This window comes from Trichoderma breve, chromosome 3 (assembly GCF_028502605.1).
Source record: "Trichoderma breve strain T069 chromosome 3, whole genome shotgun sequence".
NCBI lineage: Eukaryota > Fungi > Ascomycota > Sordariomycetes > Hypocreales > Hypocreaceae > Trichoderma > Trichoderma breve.
The window spans coordinates 2,756,088-2,772,452 of NC_079234.1; the positions used below are offsets into that span (position 1 = coordinate 2,756,088).

At 51.6% G+C, this 16,365-nt stretch overlaps 6 protein-coding genes across 6 annotated transcripts; 2 read left to right on the forward strand and 4 right to left on the reverse strand.

Moving 5' to 3' along the window:
- Nucleotides 1-960: 960 nt before the first annotated feature.
- On the reverse strand, nucleotides 961-1,815 carry T069G_05249 (yippee zinc-binding/DNA-binding /Mis18, centromere assembly domain-containing protein; the record flags this gene model as incomplete). The annotated part of the gene is made up of 2 exons (XM_056172459.1): nucleotides 961-1,502; nucleotides 1,569-1,815. The coding sequence occupies 2 exons, from the start codon at nucleotides 1,813-1,815 to the stop codon at nucleotides 961-963; spliced, it is 789 nt and encodes a 262-aa protein (XP_056029317.1).
- A 1,118-nt stretch (nucleotides 1,816-2,933) lies between these two features.
- On the reverse strand, nucleotides 2,934-4,434 carry T069G_05250 (peptidase family m20/M25/M40 domain-containing protein; the record flags this gene model as incomplete). The annotated part of the gene is made up of 2 exons (XM_056172460.1): nucleotides 2,934-3,114; nucleotides 3,185-4,434. The coding sequence occupies 2 exons, from the start codon at nucleotides 4,432-4,434 to the stop codon at nucleotides 2,934-2,936; spliced, it is 1,431 nt and encodes a 476-aa protein (XP_056029318.1).
- Nucleotides 4,435-5,854: 1,420 nt separating this feature from the next.
- T069G_05251 (DWNN domain-containing protein) lies at nucleotides 5,855-7,968 on the forward strand (the record flags this gene model as incomplete). The annotated part of the gene is made up of 4 exons (XM_056172461.1): nucleotides 5,855-6,026; nucleotides 6,085-6,373; nucleotides 6,432-7,561; nucleotides 7,628-7,968. The coding sequence occupies 4 exons, from the start codon at nucleotides 5,855-5,857 to the stop codon at nucleotides 7,966-7,968; spliced, it is 1,932 nt and encodes a 643-aa protein (XP_056029319.1).
- A 994-nt stretch (nucleotides 7,969-8,962) lies between these two features.
- T069G_05252 (anion-transporting ATPase domain-containing protein) lies at nucleotides 8,963-10,052 on the reverse strand (the record flags this gene model as incomplete). The annotated part of the gene is made up of 2 exons (XM_056172462.1): nucleotides 8,963-9,598; nucleotides 9,669-10,052. The coding sequence occupies 2 exons, from the start codon at nucleotides 10,050-10,052 to the stop codon at nucleotides 8,963-8,965; spliced, it is 1,020 nt and encodes a 339-aa protein (XP_056029320.1).
- A 1,125-nt stretch (nucleotides 10,053-11,177) lies between these two features.
- Nucleotides 11,178-11,588, forward strand: T069G_05253 (HIUase/Transthyretin family domain-containing protein; the record flags this gene model as incomplete). The annotated part of the gene is made up of 1 exon (XM_056172463.1): nucleotides 11,178-11,588. The coding sequence occupies one exon, from the start codon at nucleotides 11,178-11,180 to the stop codon at nucleotides 11,586-11,588; it is 411 nt and encodes a 136-aa protein (XP_056029321.1).
- A 548-nt stretch (nucleotides 11,589-12,136) lies between these two features.
- Nucleotides 12,137-12,731, reverse strand: T069G_05254 (uncharacterized protein; the record flags this gene model as incomplete). Its single annotated transcript, XM_056172464.1, has 2 exons — nucleotides 12,137-12,546; nucleotides 12,653-12,731. The coding sequence occupies 2 exons, from the start codon at nucleotides 12,729-12,731 to the stop codon at nucleotides 12,137-12,139; spliced, it is 489 nt and encodes a 162-aa protein (XP_056029322.1).
- Between the last annotated feature and the right edge of the window lie 3,634 nt (nucleotides 12,732-16,365).

Consider the following 16,365-nt stretch of genomic DNA (forward strand, 5'->3'; position numbering starts at 1 on the left):
ACTTAGTGTGTTTATTTAGTGTACTGGTGCTCCCACGGCATCCCGCTCAGGGGCTGGCACCGGACTTGCGTTCCCCCATCCTTCCACCCTCCTTAGCACAAGGATTCCAAGACCAAAAAGGGAGAAAAGGGGGGGAATGAAGCTGAAAACACGAGCCTCACAAGTACTGTCTACTTCGCACCGGACGGACTGTTACCTGTTACGCTTACGGCGCTCTCGTACAGCGCATCACGCCTGGCATCAGCCCCCTTGCATCTGGTGATGGCCTCCTATGCTAGAATGTTGCGGCCAAATCTTGCCCTTGGGCCAGCTTGGACTCATGACACATCAGCCTACATCTTCACCGACTGCGCGTCGTACTTGTACATGTAGGCGTCTTCATGCTGTCAGCTCATCATGTCCGGTTACACATGTTCATCAAATAAGTGCCCAATGTATGACAGGCTACCTTGGTACATGCGGATAGATGGTGTACAGTCAGGAAGTAATGGGGAAAATCGACAGCTAGATTCGATCTCACCACTGCAACCTCATTACCGACGTACAGGTACGGTTGCTAGTTCCCCGAAGGAGATGTCGAATACAAGTGGTCCGATCATTTCACCGACGCTGCCTAGCAGTTAGTAGCAGTCACTAGATAAACGTAGATATACTATCTTGAAGAAACACCGAGTATATAGCACCGAGTATCATGTCTGGAAAGAATCCTTAAACGCATGCAGTCAACCGCTCTGTAGAAGAGCTCTTGTTGCTCACAGGACGCACACAAAGATCAACTTGCGTCATAGTATTAATGCTTTGTAGACTATCAGAATATCTTTGTAGAATCAAGGAGAGCCAAAGTATGATAAAACGAAAGACAGAACTGCTGTTCGGGGTATTCCTCTTTACAAAATGTCCATGCAAAAAAACGCCAACAATGGTATCTCATGAATAACAATTTCAGCGCCCCAGCGAACATCATTCGCCCTGCTGCTGAGCTGCCCTCGGTCTGGCCGCCAAGCGGTTCCTGCGCTTCGCAGCGGTTTCCGCATCCCAAAGGCCAGCAAAGACAGCCTCACACTCATCCTCATCCGAAGAGTCAAATTCAATCTCGGTGTCATCATCGTCTTTTTTCGCCGTGTCTTCTTTTTGTTCCGTTTCGTACATGAGCTCCTCCTGGCCCTCTGCAATGGTGGTGTCTTCCCAGCTCCGATGTGTCACCACCCGTTCCGTCTCCAGGATATACTTGCCCACTTTGTACTTTTGTGATTCTTCTTTGGCGTCCACGTACTTCCAGCCGAGCTTGCGCGAGCAGATCCCGCAGCAAATGTCCGCCACCACATGCCATCCCGTAACAAGCTGTCTGTTCTCGTTCTTGCCAATGCGGATGTTCAGCAGCGACGAGTCTGCCGGCGGAGGTGCGATCAAATACGCACGACCGTAGCGACCTGTGAATCCCTTGGAAATAATTTGAGACGTAAAAGCAATGTCCGTAGCACAGCTCGAGCAGCGCAGAGTATCTGCCGCCGTCCGAGAGAGACGTCGGGGCTCTGCTGTGTTTTTCAGGTTGCTGAATGCTGAATCACCATCTGGGGGAGAGCCGTTTGGCGTGGTCACTGCCGACGAAGCGTCATCGCTACGGCTACTAGATGGTTCCGACCCTGTTGACGATGTGGACGATGCAGAGTGGCGGCGACGCCCAGGAAATGCAAACTTGAAGCTCGGCAGGAGATAGCTGGGGAATATCGGCTTGGTCGCCGAGATGCCGCTCTCTCGCACCATGGCCCGAATGTCGTCTTCAAAAAAGAAGGCCTCCCAAATGCCGCCCGCCATAGAGCAAGCAATATGGATGTCCACGAAGGCAGAAAGGACGAGATGCTTAGCGGAAGAAACGATGAGAGCACAAGGAGTGAGGACGGGAAGCTTGGCCTCGTCGGATGAGGTGCTGCTGGCAGAGCTTCCACTGATGGATGGCTCGACTAACCGCTGACACCGCCCAAACTCTCTTTGCGTTGGGAGCTCACCTGCTGCTCGTTTATGGGCAAGTATCTGACGAGTACCGCTGTTGATGTGATTGATCAACCACTAACCCCGCAGACAAGTCTCTCTTTTAGCACGGCCAAGGGATTTCGTCTTTTCTTTACACCGGCGAAGCGATTAGGTTCAATGGTACCCAACCGGCCAACATCGGAATCATACGTCAGTGTATGTCCGCTGTCACTCATCTCTTTGACAGCCATCAACTTTTATTAAAGGTCTATACAGATTATCGGCATGGTCTTGCTAAAGCACAGTTTGATGTAACTTCATCTCTGCACGTATTATCTCGCAAATCACACAGCCTTGATAGAGCAACGAATAGTCTCTTGCGTGAGCTTTTGAACCTCCCGCCCGTCCGATCGAGGGTCATGGGGCGTCAAAATGCCCTTTAGTGATTAGCGGCCGGCCGCAGCGTCGGTACTTGTCTCTGACTTGCTACCAGTCGATCAATCAATCAAAGCCCAGTGATCCATCCATGCTCGATTGTCCACTAATTGGGCCGCTAGCCGGAAGCCGCGGCCGCACGGATGGGGAGGGGCACTAACACGAGATTGAAGCCGGATCGAGATTGTTCAAATACTTACAGGCAGAATATCTGATTGGCATTAATGCGCCTAGATAAATGCACATGCTTGGAAATGGCTTAATTCTGGGTAGATTTTCATTGGCAGCATCGGCCCCTGCCTCTTCCAGCTTTTGGATCCTCTGGAACAAGATGTAGTGCACATAAACGCAGAGAGTTCATGCTGCGTATGACGTAGGTGTGGAGAGCCGACAGATTTTCACATTGGATACATTGCGATTCTTCATGTCCAGTATCAATGTCCTACGATTTCTTAACGTACACGCTTTTGATTCCGACGCATCTTGATATCTTGATTTATTTATTCGTTCATTCATTCCCTCTTGACTTAGTTCTGGGGCTCCTCGGCGACGTAGTGCAGGTAAGCACCCAGCAGCTTGATGCCCTCAATGTAGTTGCGCTTGTCAAGCTTCTCGTTGATGGAGTGAGCGCCATCTGTTGAGCTTCCCATGGGCAGCAGCAGGACGTTCTTGCCAGTGGCCTCCTCAAAGGTCAGGGTGACGGGGATACTGCAGGATGATGTTAGTATTTGATTGTAAATGTTGGATGAGTAAGAGGAATATAAAAAAGATAACTCACCTTCCACCCTCACGAGTGAAGTCGGGCTCGACGCCCCAGACACGCTCGACCGCCTTGGCAGCGGCGGAAAAGTTCCAGTGCTTTGGTGAGGCAACCCACCACTTTCCGGTGTGCTGGGCATAAACCTTCATGCTGTTCTTGCTGCCAAGCTTGGCAAACTGCTCCTCGACATACTTGTAGACAACCTTGTTGGTCGTCTCAATGTCCATGTCGGGGACAGTTCGGATGGAGAACTTGCCAACGACCTTGGCAGGAATGACAGTCTTGGCGCCAGGGGCAGAGAAAGCACCCTCGATACCGTGGAGAGAGAGCGAGGGGTATCTCCAGCGAGCCATCAGAGTGGGCTTGGTCTCCTCGTGGATGGTGGTGGTGCTGCCCAGAGACTCGTGCAGGTTCTCCATGGTGAAAGCAATGCTTTCGTAGAGCTTCTCCTCATCAGCAGTGACGGGGGCAACCTGCTCCGAGATGCCAGGGATCAGGATGTTGCCCTTGGAGTCAACAAGGGAGCCCATGACGCTAACAAGATCGGTCATGGGTTCGTGGGCCTGTCCACCAAAAACACCGCTGTGCAAGTCGGCACCGGGGCCAGAAACCTCGATGGAGTAGTAGTTGCAGCCTCGGAGACCATAGGTCAAGCAGGGCTTCTCAGTTCCGAGCCAGTAGTTGTCCGAAATGCAGACGGCATCGGCATCGGCGAAGAACTTCTTAGCCTCCTCCTTGATCAGGTCATCAAGACCCTCGGATCCATACTCCTCCATACCCTCAAAGCACATCAACAGGTTGACGGGGAAATCGACGCCAGCCTTCTGGTGGGCCTCAATGGCGTTGAGCCAGCCCAGGACAGGTCCCTTGTCGTCGGTTGAGCCACGACCGAACATGCGGCCCTTGTCGTCGACCGTGAGCTCAAAAGGCTCGGTTGCCCATCCGTCGCTCTTCTCCGCAGGCTGGACATCGTAGTGGCCGTAGACCAGGATTGTTCGCTTGTTCTTATCGTTTCCATATCGTCCGAGGACAACGGGGGGCAGATCGAGATGCTCCTTGTGAGGCTGCTTGCCAAGAGGACGCAGCTCAACCTCGGCACCCAGAGCCTTCAGCTCGTCGGCCAGGAAGTGGCCCATGCGAACAACATCAGGGCGGCGAGCATCCTCGGCCGAGATGGAGGGGATGGCGACAGCCTTGCGCAGACGCTCGATGAAGACATCTGTGTTGCTGTCAACCTGCTTGAAGAAGCTGTCGAGTTGAGGCGCCATCTTTCTAGCTTGGTGAGCACGGATCGAGTCGGTGAGATACGGTCGAAACGAAGGAGTCGCTACTCGAGGACTCTGTGTGAATTGGGAAGAGAAAGGCTTGATCCTCGTCCAGATTTGTCGAGGGCAGCGGAGCGAAGTCATGAAGAAAGATGGTGCGGGGCATGTCGCCCTACCTCTTGCAGCGCGAAGATACACGCACTTCTGCTGGCTGCAGAAGCTTCACGCGGCGGGGCAGATTGGAGGGGAACTTTTTTTGGCGAGCCGGTTACCAACGGCAGCTGCTGATGAAAATGGGTGCAGATACCGTAGCGGTACCTACACCACGAAGCTATCGTGCGGTCTCAACCACCTACATTGTGTGGGCAGAGACGCGCAAGGCTTAGTGCTACAAGTACCGTCCAGGTCACCCCTGTCGTTCCTTGTCACTTCTTTAGCCTTCTCCAAGACGGAGTTTCGGCACGTGAGCTCCCCGGGGCTGGGGGAAAGTTTCGCCGGCAATGGCAAACGCTGCCGGTTCGTTACGAAAAAGTGGCCTGCGCTCGCTATCAATACGCGCTTCCCAATAATAATGGACTAACGGTCCCCAGGCCTCCGCTTCTCTTTTTTTCTCCTCACTTCTCCTTCTCCCTGTTTGCATCACGACTCACCGTCCTCCCATCGAATCCATCTCCGATCCATCGACGATTTGCGCCCAGGCGATTGTTCGCTCGCCGTCCATCGATTTTCATCGCGCTGAGCGGCGGCTTCGACGGGTTCAAAGCTCTCGCAGTCTCTGTTTGCGTGATCGATCCGGTAGAACCGTTCCACGTAGCCCAACCATTTGGCGGCCTCTCGACCGAGACGACGCTGATATCTTCCACCTCCTTTTCTCCCGGCGAATAAACCCTCGTTTATTCGCTTCGTCCTTATTTTGCATTTCTTTGGAGTTTGCTAGCCTGTCTGACGGAGGGTCCAGAGACGGCTAACAGTTGGTTGTTTATTTGCTGGTGCATAGGCTGGTCTGTTATGGTGATCAGGAAGTGAGGGGGAACTCTAGGGTTGTCTTTCCTTCTGGCTTATTGCCGCTTGTACTCCATTACTCAACATACCCATTTGCCCTATTGTCTTTGTCTTTCTTCCAATTTACCATCAGAATTGATTATTTTGAGTTCATCTTGAGTTGAAACAGCACCGAGGTGCAGAACCAAGAAGAGAAGAATCAAAACAAGAAAAAAGTTCGCTAGCAGCAAGAAAAAATCAATACTCACTTAGTCATTGTTTTATGGCTGAGGTCTTCCGGCGTATTTACTTTACAGATATATAGCCCCTTCGGCCTTACTTTTGACGAGCCTAACGTCCTTTTGACATATCTTATTCTACTTTTGCATTTTGCATTTTGTTACCGTAACCCCAAGAAACAAAATCACCATCTTCAGCAACAATGTCTTCCTCGGTGTTCTTCAAGTTCAAGTCGCAGAAGGAGCCCACTAGAGTGGAATTTGACGGCACAGGTATCTCAGTCTTTGAGCTCAAACGTGAGATTATCAACAAGAGCGGATTGGGTGATGGCACGGATTTCGACCTCTATATTTACACAGACGACAACAGTGAAGGTGAGTCTACAAACAGAGCACTCATCTCTTGGTTAGATGCTAACTCGGGATTACGCAGAGTACGATGATGATACAACAATTGTTCCCAGATCGACGACAGTGATTGCTCGGCGACAGCCCGCCGTTAAGCCTGGAGCTGGGCGAGCCGCTCGATATGTCTCAGGCAAGATGCCCGTAGCGGCCAAGAATGCCGGCCGTAAGGAACAGTTGGCAAAAGTATCGGCCTCCAAGCCAAATACAAATGCCTTCAGCCAGATGAACGATGCGATGACGGAGGAAGATCGAATGGCCGCCATGTTTGCTGCTCAAACAGAGCAGTGGTCAGCCCAGCAAGAAGAGTTGTCTCAGTAAGTTGCCATCCTTTTCTTTTGACCGATGCAATCAAGTTGCTAACCATTCAAAAAGCCAAGCACCAGTACCCTTTGGTAAACCCGGCTCCAAGCGGCCGGCAAATGTTCCTGACCACGACCCCCCCAATGGGTACATTTGCTATCGATGTGGAAACAAGGGCCATTGGATCCAGTTGTGCCCAACCAACGATGATCCCGATTTTGACAATCGACCTCGCGTCAAGCGCACCACGGGCATCCCTCGTTCATTTCTACAAAAGGTGGATAAGTCTGTCATTTTAGCTCAGTCGGAAGGTGATGAAACCAAACGGCCCTCAGGAATCATGGTCAACGCTGAGGGAGACTTTGTCATTGCTGAGCCGGACAGGGCCTCTTGGGAGCAATTCCAAGCCAAGGCCAAGTCCTCTTCTGCCGCGGCCAAGACGGCGCAGGCGGAAGACAAGGAAATGCAAGAGCGTGGTCTCGAATGTTCAATTGACAAGAAGATGTTCATAGAGCCAATGAAAACCCCGTGCTGTCAGAAGACGTTTTGCAATGACTGCATAACCAATGCACTCATCGAAAGCGACTTCGTCTGCCCTGCTTGTCAGACCGAAGGTGTGCTAATAGATGATCTCCAGCCTGATGAAGAAGTGTCAAAGAAGGTTCAAGAGTATCTCAAGGAGAAGGAAGCTGCCAAGGTCACTCCCCCGTCGTCACCCAAGGGCAACTCGGAAGAAGTGACAGGCAACTCAGAGAATGATCAAGCTAAAGAAGCAGCAAACACGGAAGATGGGGCAGCAAACGCTGCGGAGGACAAGACGAGGCGGAAGAGCATCGAGTCTACAGAGCAGAAGCCCAACTCACCAGCTACAGAATCAGTCGATTCGGCATCCAAGTCCCCTTCAGCCGAGTCAAAGAGTCTCGTTCCCAGCTCTCAGGCTGCAGATGGCAAGACTGAAGTAGTCAAGGCAGAGGATGTCGTCTCGAAGAAGAGGCCTGCTGAAGACTTCCTAGAGAATCCCAAGATACCCAAAGGACCCCGCGCTATGCAAAACCAACAATCCCAGAACATGATGAACGGCAACATGATGAATGGTATGCCCAACATGGGTATGAACAACATGATGTTTAATGGAGGCATGGGCATGATGCCAAACATGATGGGTATGGGCGGCATGGGAATGAATATGGGCATGAACATGGGTATGAACATGGGCATGCCTCCTATGCCTATGCCTATGATGAACATGCCCATGATGGGTATGCAAGGCTTCAACAACATGAATGGGGGCTATGGAAATATGAATGGAGGATACGGCATGAACAACAACATGAACGGCATGAACAATATGAACATGAACGGCGGTGGCATGAACAACAACTGGGGCATGAACAATGCCAGCGGTATGAATGGGATGAACACCATGGGTGGAATGAGCGGCGGCATGAACGGGATGAACGGCGGAGGCATGATGAACGGCTTCCAAAACGGTGGCAACTTCACACAAGGAGGAGGCGAAGACGACGCCTACTTCCGAAAGCCCGTCAACCCGCATCGACACCAGAACAAGCAGCGCAGAGTCCGACCAAGCGACTACCGAGAGCTTTAAGCACGGCAGAGAAAGAAGTTATCATGACAATACCCACTACAAACTTGCATTCGACGGCCATCTGGAATGGCTTCAAGTCGCAACAACGGAGCAAGGGCGGCATTTTCTCCTTCGTTTTTCCCTTTCACGACTACATTTAATACTGGGCGCGCTGCGTACTTTTCTAGCGCAGACATATGCCACAAAAAAAAACTCGAGTCCAATTGCATTTAGCTGGGAAGCACTTTACAAAACAATACAATGGATGAACAGGAAGGAAATACCACGCAATATTTGAAAGGGGCTTGGGGGGTGGCTCTCATATCAGAGCTCAGCTTGGCTTGGATTAGGCGTTTTGTTTTTTCTTTACTTTTTCGGCTTGTGTCGTTTGAGTCTACACTTGTTTTTCCTTTTTTTAAGACGACTGCTCTTGATGGCAAAAGGGGGAGAAACGCTTCAACATCCTTTTTTTTTTTTGTTCCCCTCGCACTACTCAATAAGGTGTGCAGCATGTATGGTGTTTTTTTCGAGCGTGAATAGCTGGGAGGTTTATTATGCAAACGAGATGAGCTGAGGAGGTTATTGATGAAAGCGCATTTCAGGACTTTTGGTAGGATAGGAGGCAACAGCTTCGAAGAAAAAGGGAGCTTGAAATATAAGAAACAAATTCCACCAATTTTGTTGCTTTGCACCTAGTGAATGTGAATGAATCCGGTGAAGAAGTGTTGAAGAAGCCTAACATTAAAACAAAGATTCAAATGTTTGTTTAATTGATTAATAGATTATATGTATAGCTGTGATATCAACTGCTTCTACTAACCTATCCTAAAGTAGCTGAAAGCACCCTAAAGTGTATGTGTACATATATATCTTAAGGGGGGAATCTAGACGCAAACATGGCCCATTAAGTGTTTGATCTCATAGGATATGGGAATTTCTTTTCATAATTTTTTTTTTTTTTTTACAAAAATCTTCTATTGTTGTTTCTTTCTCTCCTCGTAGCCCCTCTCGCCCTTTACTGCGGCGGAACATACGGCTTGACCAACATCTCGCTAAACTTCTCCAGCTTCTCCTTTCCTCGCACCTCCTCCACCAGCAGGGGCATCTTGACAACATTGAAGTCCTCAGAGTAGAGCTCCTCATACTGATCGAGGTACTTGAGCTGCATCTTCCTACGAGCGTTGCACTGCTCGCAATCGTTCTCCTTCTTGGGGAACAGCAGCTGGTTAACAACAATGCTGTGGGTATCGATGCCGTAATTCGCCAGCTCCTGAATCATGCGCTCCGTCTCGTACAAGCTAAGGAACTCTGCGATGCAGACGCACACGAAAGTGGTGAGCTCGGCGTCCTTGAACTGGGTGTTGACCTCTGAGATTGTGCCGCGGAGGGACTCGAGCTTCTCCATCATCTCGTTGAGGTTCTGGCCGTTGGGCAGGGCGCCGTTGGAGCCGAGGAAGCCGTTGAGCAGCGGGCCGTACTGGGAGGAGAGCTGGGAGACCTTTGCGAGGGCCTTTTCGAGGACCGAGGGGAACTGGAGGAAGCGGAGGGTGTGGCCGGTGGGGGCGGTGTCGAAGATGATGGTTTCGTACGAGAGGGACTTGACCTGCTTGAGGACTTCGGCAAAGGACATGGCTTCGTCGATACCGGGGATCTATACAGCATAATAAGTTAGTTTCTAAATTCATATATATATATATTGCATCTTGCCAAGGCAAACGTACAGCAAAGGCAAGATCCTGCATCATGCCTCCAATCCCGCCGCTCATGGCGTTGAGATCCTCGGCGCTCTCGCCCTGGCCGGCCAGCAAGTCCTGCATGCTGCCATTGGGGTCAATTTCCATGGCGCTCAGGTTGTCGAAGCCATTAATAAGGCGGGCCTCCTTGCCGAACTTTTGGTTGAAGGCATCGGACAGGTTGTGCGCGGGGTCGGTGCTGATGAGCAGCACGGAGCGGCGGACTTTGGCCAGCTGGATGGCCAGGGAGCACGAGGTCGTGGTCTTGCCGACGCCTCCCTTGCCGCCGACGAAGATCCAGCGGAGGGAGCGCTGGTCGAGGAGGGTTTGGAGGGACGGCTCGAGGGCGTCTTCGTCGATGACTGCGGCCATGGTTGGTTGGGAGGAGAGAAGACGAGGGGAAGAATGGGGAAGAGATTTAAAAATAGAAAATGGGAAAACACCAAGGAGAGGAGGCCAGACGCAGCAGCAGAAGAAGAAGAAGAGAGAAAAGCAGCAGAGGGCGAGGCTGGCAGTGACGCGGTCAAACGAGGCTACGGGACAAGAAGGGGGGGATTAAAAGGTGGCGCTTCGAAGGCGGAAGATTCCCATGGAGGGGCAATTCGCGGAGGAAAATAAAGGTGGCGGCCATGTGGTGAGAGCAGCCACCGGCGTATTTTGGCCCCCCGTTTGGAGAAGCGATGCGGTCATACATTCTGCATTGTTCCTCTTTTGCTCTTGTGTTTTTTACTTTTGATGCTAAAAAGGAGATGGAAAAGAAGTGTGGCAGCTGTGACGACATGCCGCAACCCATGGACAGGACAGGCTGATTCAGTCACGTCGCATTGCATTGCATTTTGTATCGTATCATATCATCAAATCATATCATATCACCGTCGAGTTCGTGGCTTGGCCTTCTTTAGCCTGGGCTGTGAACTTGAAATCAATAGTACTTGATGCAAGCAAATCACAGCCGTCCATCACAATCTCTAGATCCATCACAACCTAGGCCTACAGAGACCTACAGGACAGCCGTCCGCTAAACAGCCGCGCTCTTCAGGCGGCCACCTCCACTAACGGCACCCGGCGCACAGCGTGGCTGAGCTGCCAATTGATTGGATGCCCGGCCGAGTTCAAGTCCAAGTCCTACACTAGGTGCAGTAGATGGGACTACAACGTCGACTAACATCAACATGCAGCTTCAAGAATAGAAACACACAACTCCCAGCCTTGCTTGGCCTGCTGTTGTCCCGTCACATCACAGCCCTTTGTTCGTCTCACGCTGAGCCTGGATCCATATAAAAGAAGCAAAGAGATCCGCCTCCTTTCATACTCCTCTTCGTGGCTCTACTTCTTGTGCATCTCACATTCACTTCCTGAGGCCGCATCTCATTCAGCTTTACCCCACCATCTATCTCATCCAACCTCTCACCACACAGCACCTGCATCTGCAAGAGACAACATTTCCCTCTTGAAAAGTAAACATATCAAATCAAATCCTCTATAAAAACGACCATCATGGCCGACAAAGACCGCATCACCTGCCACGTCCTCGACACCACCGCCGGCCGCCCCGCAAAGGGCATCCGCGTTCGCCTCGAAGGCCCCGTCCCCAGCTCACCCAACGCCCACACTGCCGTCAACACCTTCGAGTCCCTCACCAACGACGACGGCCGCATCACCGTCTGGTTGCCCTACAGCTCAGAGTCCTCGGCCGGCGAGGTGCCCGTCTACACCCTCGAGGACGTCCTGGGCGCCGTCAAGGGGCCCTCGCGGTGGACGCTGCGCTTCGACACTGCCGGCTACTTTGGCGAGGAAAACACATTCTTCCCGGAGGCTACCATTGTGTTTCGTGTTGAAGAGGGCCAGCATTATCATGTGCCGCTGCTGTTGAGTCCGTACAGCTACACCACTTACCGGGGAAGCTAAAGGGGGGCATAGGAGGACAACGCGGCTTCACAGCCACAGTCGTTTCAGTTTCAGAGTCAGAGTCAGTATGCAGAGATACATATGACAACAACGATAATGAAAGCGTGCTAGTCGTGGCAATGTCAACACTGTCACTCTTTTATTACACATCAGCTACTGCAGTTCTTTATGTGCCGTGTCGTTATTTCACAAAACAGATTCCCCAAGCAATGTACTTGTTGCCAAGTTAAAGACAGATCCCTTCTCTTGAAGGAAAAGCCAATAGTAATACCCGTGATTTCGAGACAAAGGCCGTGTCGTCCGTCTGTTGTCCGGTTCCCAATTTCAAGTCCGCCCCAAAACGCCGTCGCTTATAGATTAAGAAGGTGAGAGATATGCTGTAAGTCAAGTCACAAAAGAGAGTCGTAAATTCGTTCCGTCTTTTTTTCTTCCTCCTTTTTTCTTCCAGTGTCCAAAAGATTCAAGAAAATATATGATGCATGTCGCCCAGACGGGCATGTTTGTCAAAAGGCGGTATGTACTCGTACAAGGCCCGCTGCTCAATCCCGTTATTCACCTCGAGAACGTCGCCACTTGCTGAACCGGTGGTGCTTCTTGGGACTGTGGCCTATGCTGTCAGGTGACGATGGCGGTGTTTCGTCCTCCTTCTTGGTCGACTCCGCGCTTTCGCTGCCGCTTTTGGATTGAAAGCTGGCTATCGAAGGACTCGTCAGCTTAGGGGCTGCCTCTCCGACCTGGAGGCTGCTGCTGGAGCGGGATAGCGACAATGACAAGACACTGCTGACGAGTTCGGTTTGCGGGCCGATGATTCCATGCATCAGAGTTCGCCTGGTCTTGTGTCGGTGTAAGAACGAGAGTCGCTTTCTCTTGAGAGCATGGTCGCCAGCCAGGTCATCGTGTGAGATGCAAGCGTTTGGCGAGAGGTCGGCGTCAGGGTGAGGGAGAGTAGTATTGCTGACTTTGAAGAGAAAACATGTTAGTAAAATGATGACCAAAGATGAAAAAGAAAAAGAAAAAGAAAAAGAAAACCTCTTCCCAACATAGGAATGGATATGTCTACTCACACTGATCAAAGGGTTCTGGAAAGCCTGTATCCCGATCTGCATGGCGGGCGGCCCGAGATGTCGGCTTAGAAGAGGCCATGATGATGAGATGCCAGATGGTTTGACTATCGGAGAGACACTCGAGAATAATAAAGAAATCCCGGTGAAGACACAGGATCAAACAAAAATAGAAGACAGAAAAGGAATAAAGAAGAATAAGCTGGATGGGCCTGACGGCAAGCTAGATAGCCGAATGACAGCAAGGCGCGTGGCCTTGTAAGAGGGAGCAAGCAAAGTTTGGTGGCTGGTGAGTGAGCGCCCCGCTGGCAGATGCGTGGACGTAGGTGTAAAGCCAACCTTGGAAGCAAATGTATGCTACTTTGTATGCGTAATGGGAAATGCGGCGGGGGCCAGGTTCCTCTTAAGGGCCTCGGTGAGATCTAATCGTCAAAGAAGGCTTTGAATGCTTCGGGAAAGTCGAATGAATCCCTTCATTTGAACAAGGATTGCTTAGACAATGCTTCAAGGAGCCGAACCGCCCGGGTCTAGGGTGTGGGAAATTCAGCGAGATGAGGGCGGCTACACTCTGGTTATAAGAGCAAATAAGTGAGTGAGTAGCGCCAAGTTGGGGACAGGCACAAGTAAGAGCACTCGTACAGATACTTTGCAGGGCCCGTTAGCCTGTATATGTAGTCTGTCTGTCTAGCACCTAGGCGCTGCATGCATGCAGGCGATGAATCGGATGAATTGCTAGTGAGCACTTTGTTGTTGAGGCAGCTGATGGCACCACGGCTCAGAGGGCCCGAGACGCTACTAACCAGCGATCCCCGGCTGCCGTCGCCCTCGCCGATAGCTCGGAAATCCTCAACCTGCCTTCAGGCTGCAGAAGCTAGTACACATCATTGGAAGCACGGAGATTTGGAAATTCAGCGAACTCCTGTTGTGGGGGGAGGCCGTCCATCAATGGATTCGCCTTGTCGAGCATCGAGCGTCTTTCACCCAGCCGATGAGAGAGCCTCTCTCTGCTGCGTTGTAGCCTTCCTTCTGGGCAGGTCATCGGCTGCAGCCTGATGACAGACTGTCTACCTGATTCCAGCAGCGCTCGTTCTCGCAAGACACAGTCGCTGGCCCTGCTCAGCGCAAGTGTCAGACACCCGGCGACTTGTCCTGTCCTGTCCTGTCCAATCCAGGCCTGCCGAATCCGAGTAGAGGCGGCAAACAGGGGGTCGTCAGATGGGGCTCTGCTTGGCCTGGAGGCACTTTGACGGTCAGTCATGTCGATTTTGCTGCGCCTCGCCCTTCAGTGGAGATGGGGGTGAGTACTGTCTCCAAGCCAAGACGAAGAAAAGCTGGGGGCTCTTCTAGGCGAGAAGCACAAGTTCTGGCTCTTGTGTTAGCGGCAGCCAAAGAGCTGAGCCAAGCAAATCAAATCGCGTGATGGCAATAGTGCAAACCACGTTCTGAGCCTTTTGCAGTTTGCTTGCTGTTAGTATCTGATAGTTACCAATATGTCGTCTGTTAGCGGCCCACCCTGTCTAGCCAAAGACTGGATATGTGAGACAGTAAAGCAGTCAGTTTATCACAGCTGGAGCAAAGAAACGAAGAGATGGAGGGAATCTTGTTTCACGTAATACTAATCAGCGTGGTGAGAATATGACGTCCGGTTGTACAGAGTACAGAGTACTCGTACTCGGATGTATTTCGACGGCAGGTGCTCCGTTCTCCGTACTTGGCATGTACTGCGCAGTGCTCATCGCGCCTTCCTCGATCTGTACTTCCAAGACATGAATGTCTCACACATGGCCTTTCAGTAGGTAGGCGGTCAAGCATCTTGTCTAACTGGATATCTACCTATGGAGTAGAGGTAGGGAGACTATCCACATCACTTGACGAGACGGACCGCCAACATACAACTTGAACCGTCCCGTTGATAATGCACTACATAGGTAGGGTCAATGTACAGAGTACAAGTACAAGCGCTCATCAAGGTAGATTTGATCTTATTCTCCCAGCCACGGCGGCTCTCTGATGGCAAACTCTAAATGCTAGACTCTGTGGGCAGGACAGTGACATGATGACGAGCAGCGCGGCAAAGGCAACAGACAACACACAGCGATTCATTGGTCCAAGTTCTATTGACGCACCACTCGGCTCTTGGCCGTGAGTCTTGGCATCTTCAACAACAGCCGGACTTGATTCCCAAACTAGTGGCCAATCTTTAGAGGCGGCAACGCTCAGTCCTGAGCTACCATACGCGTTCCGCAGAGGAACAACAGGAGCTAATCATGGAAAAGACGGCATGGCTGTTCAGACGGCGCCACGCAATATGGCAACGAATTGGAATCGCCCCTTCAAAGTTCGGTGCGTCAGGTTGATGCGGAGGAGCGGCTGCTGCCACGGCCGGACATTCAGCCTATCAACCGCCGTTCTGGGGTCAAGACGAACCAGACACGCGCGGAGTTTCTAGACCGGGCGGCCTGGGCCACTCAGTGGAGGGTGAGGTGCATAGCCCGTCTGGATCAAGGCGGCACAGTTCGACAGGTTGGCGGTTGGAATCCGAGACGTCGTAAGTCCGACAACATGCCATCATGACAAAACACCCCCAGAGGAAATATGACGGCCATGAGGAACCTTTAAGAGAAAAAGCACAGCATTCGCCTCTCCGGGGCTCGGCGTTGTCGTCAGCCTTCCTTCAGCCGTCGAAGAATTTGGCCACTTCGGATATGTGTGCCGGACCGGCATACTCGTACCAATACTACGCACTTCACCAGCAAAGGGCACGAACCGCCTGCCCGGAGCGCGCGCTCGCCGGTTTCCCAACAGATTGGGACCATGTCTTGTCTCGTCTTCATCACGGGGGTATAATAGTACAGGCATTGCTTTGTGCTGCGAATAGCACTAGTGTTATGTACAGCAACAGCATTGGGAAGCTGAGAGATGAGGCCGGCTGAACCCCCCTTGACCATCCGAGATTGTCTGACCATGCTTTGCACGGCTTACTCAGGATTCACTCGTGCACCGGAGTGTTGTGCGTTTGATATTTACCCATTGCAACAGTTTTTCTTCCATGGCCTGAAAACCCCTGTACATCTGAACGATGTGCGATGTGCATGTGCATATCGATGACCAGTCTGGCTCTTCGGCTTCGTCCCCAGCTTTACTCAATCGGGTCGCATAAGCATGTCTCGCAGCCGTAGCCAGCCAACCATGACGCCAGGAGTCGCTAGCTCCAAGCTGTGCAGACAACTACAAGACAAAAGGGCAGACGAAGTTCTGATACATCTACGACCAAGTACTGTACAAAATGCATTGGTGGTGGCTGGGCCGTTCTCTCCGCTCTCCGGTATACGAGCGGTAACTTGGACTGCATGAAGCCCCAGGTCTCCTCCGCCTTGCTACATGAGCGAGTTGCCGCTAGCATCTGGCGGTGACGAAACTCATCGTTACTATGCATACGCATACGATGTTCTTTATTCATGGGAACATATCATCAGTGAAAAGGACAGGGTTGGGAGAGGAATAGAGGAAGCTAAGGCATATGCGATGGGCCGATCCAACGATACCCGGCTACGATGACGGTTGATCTCCCTCTCGTGGAAGATGGCTTCAGCTTGCATCGGTTGATCGGCTCCGCACCTGACAAAGAGCCCCATGTGGTGTTCCACTGACAGAGATGTCATTGAAAATCACTCATCGCCATAGCCGATGCTAATTCGGGTTGTCCATGTGCTTGC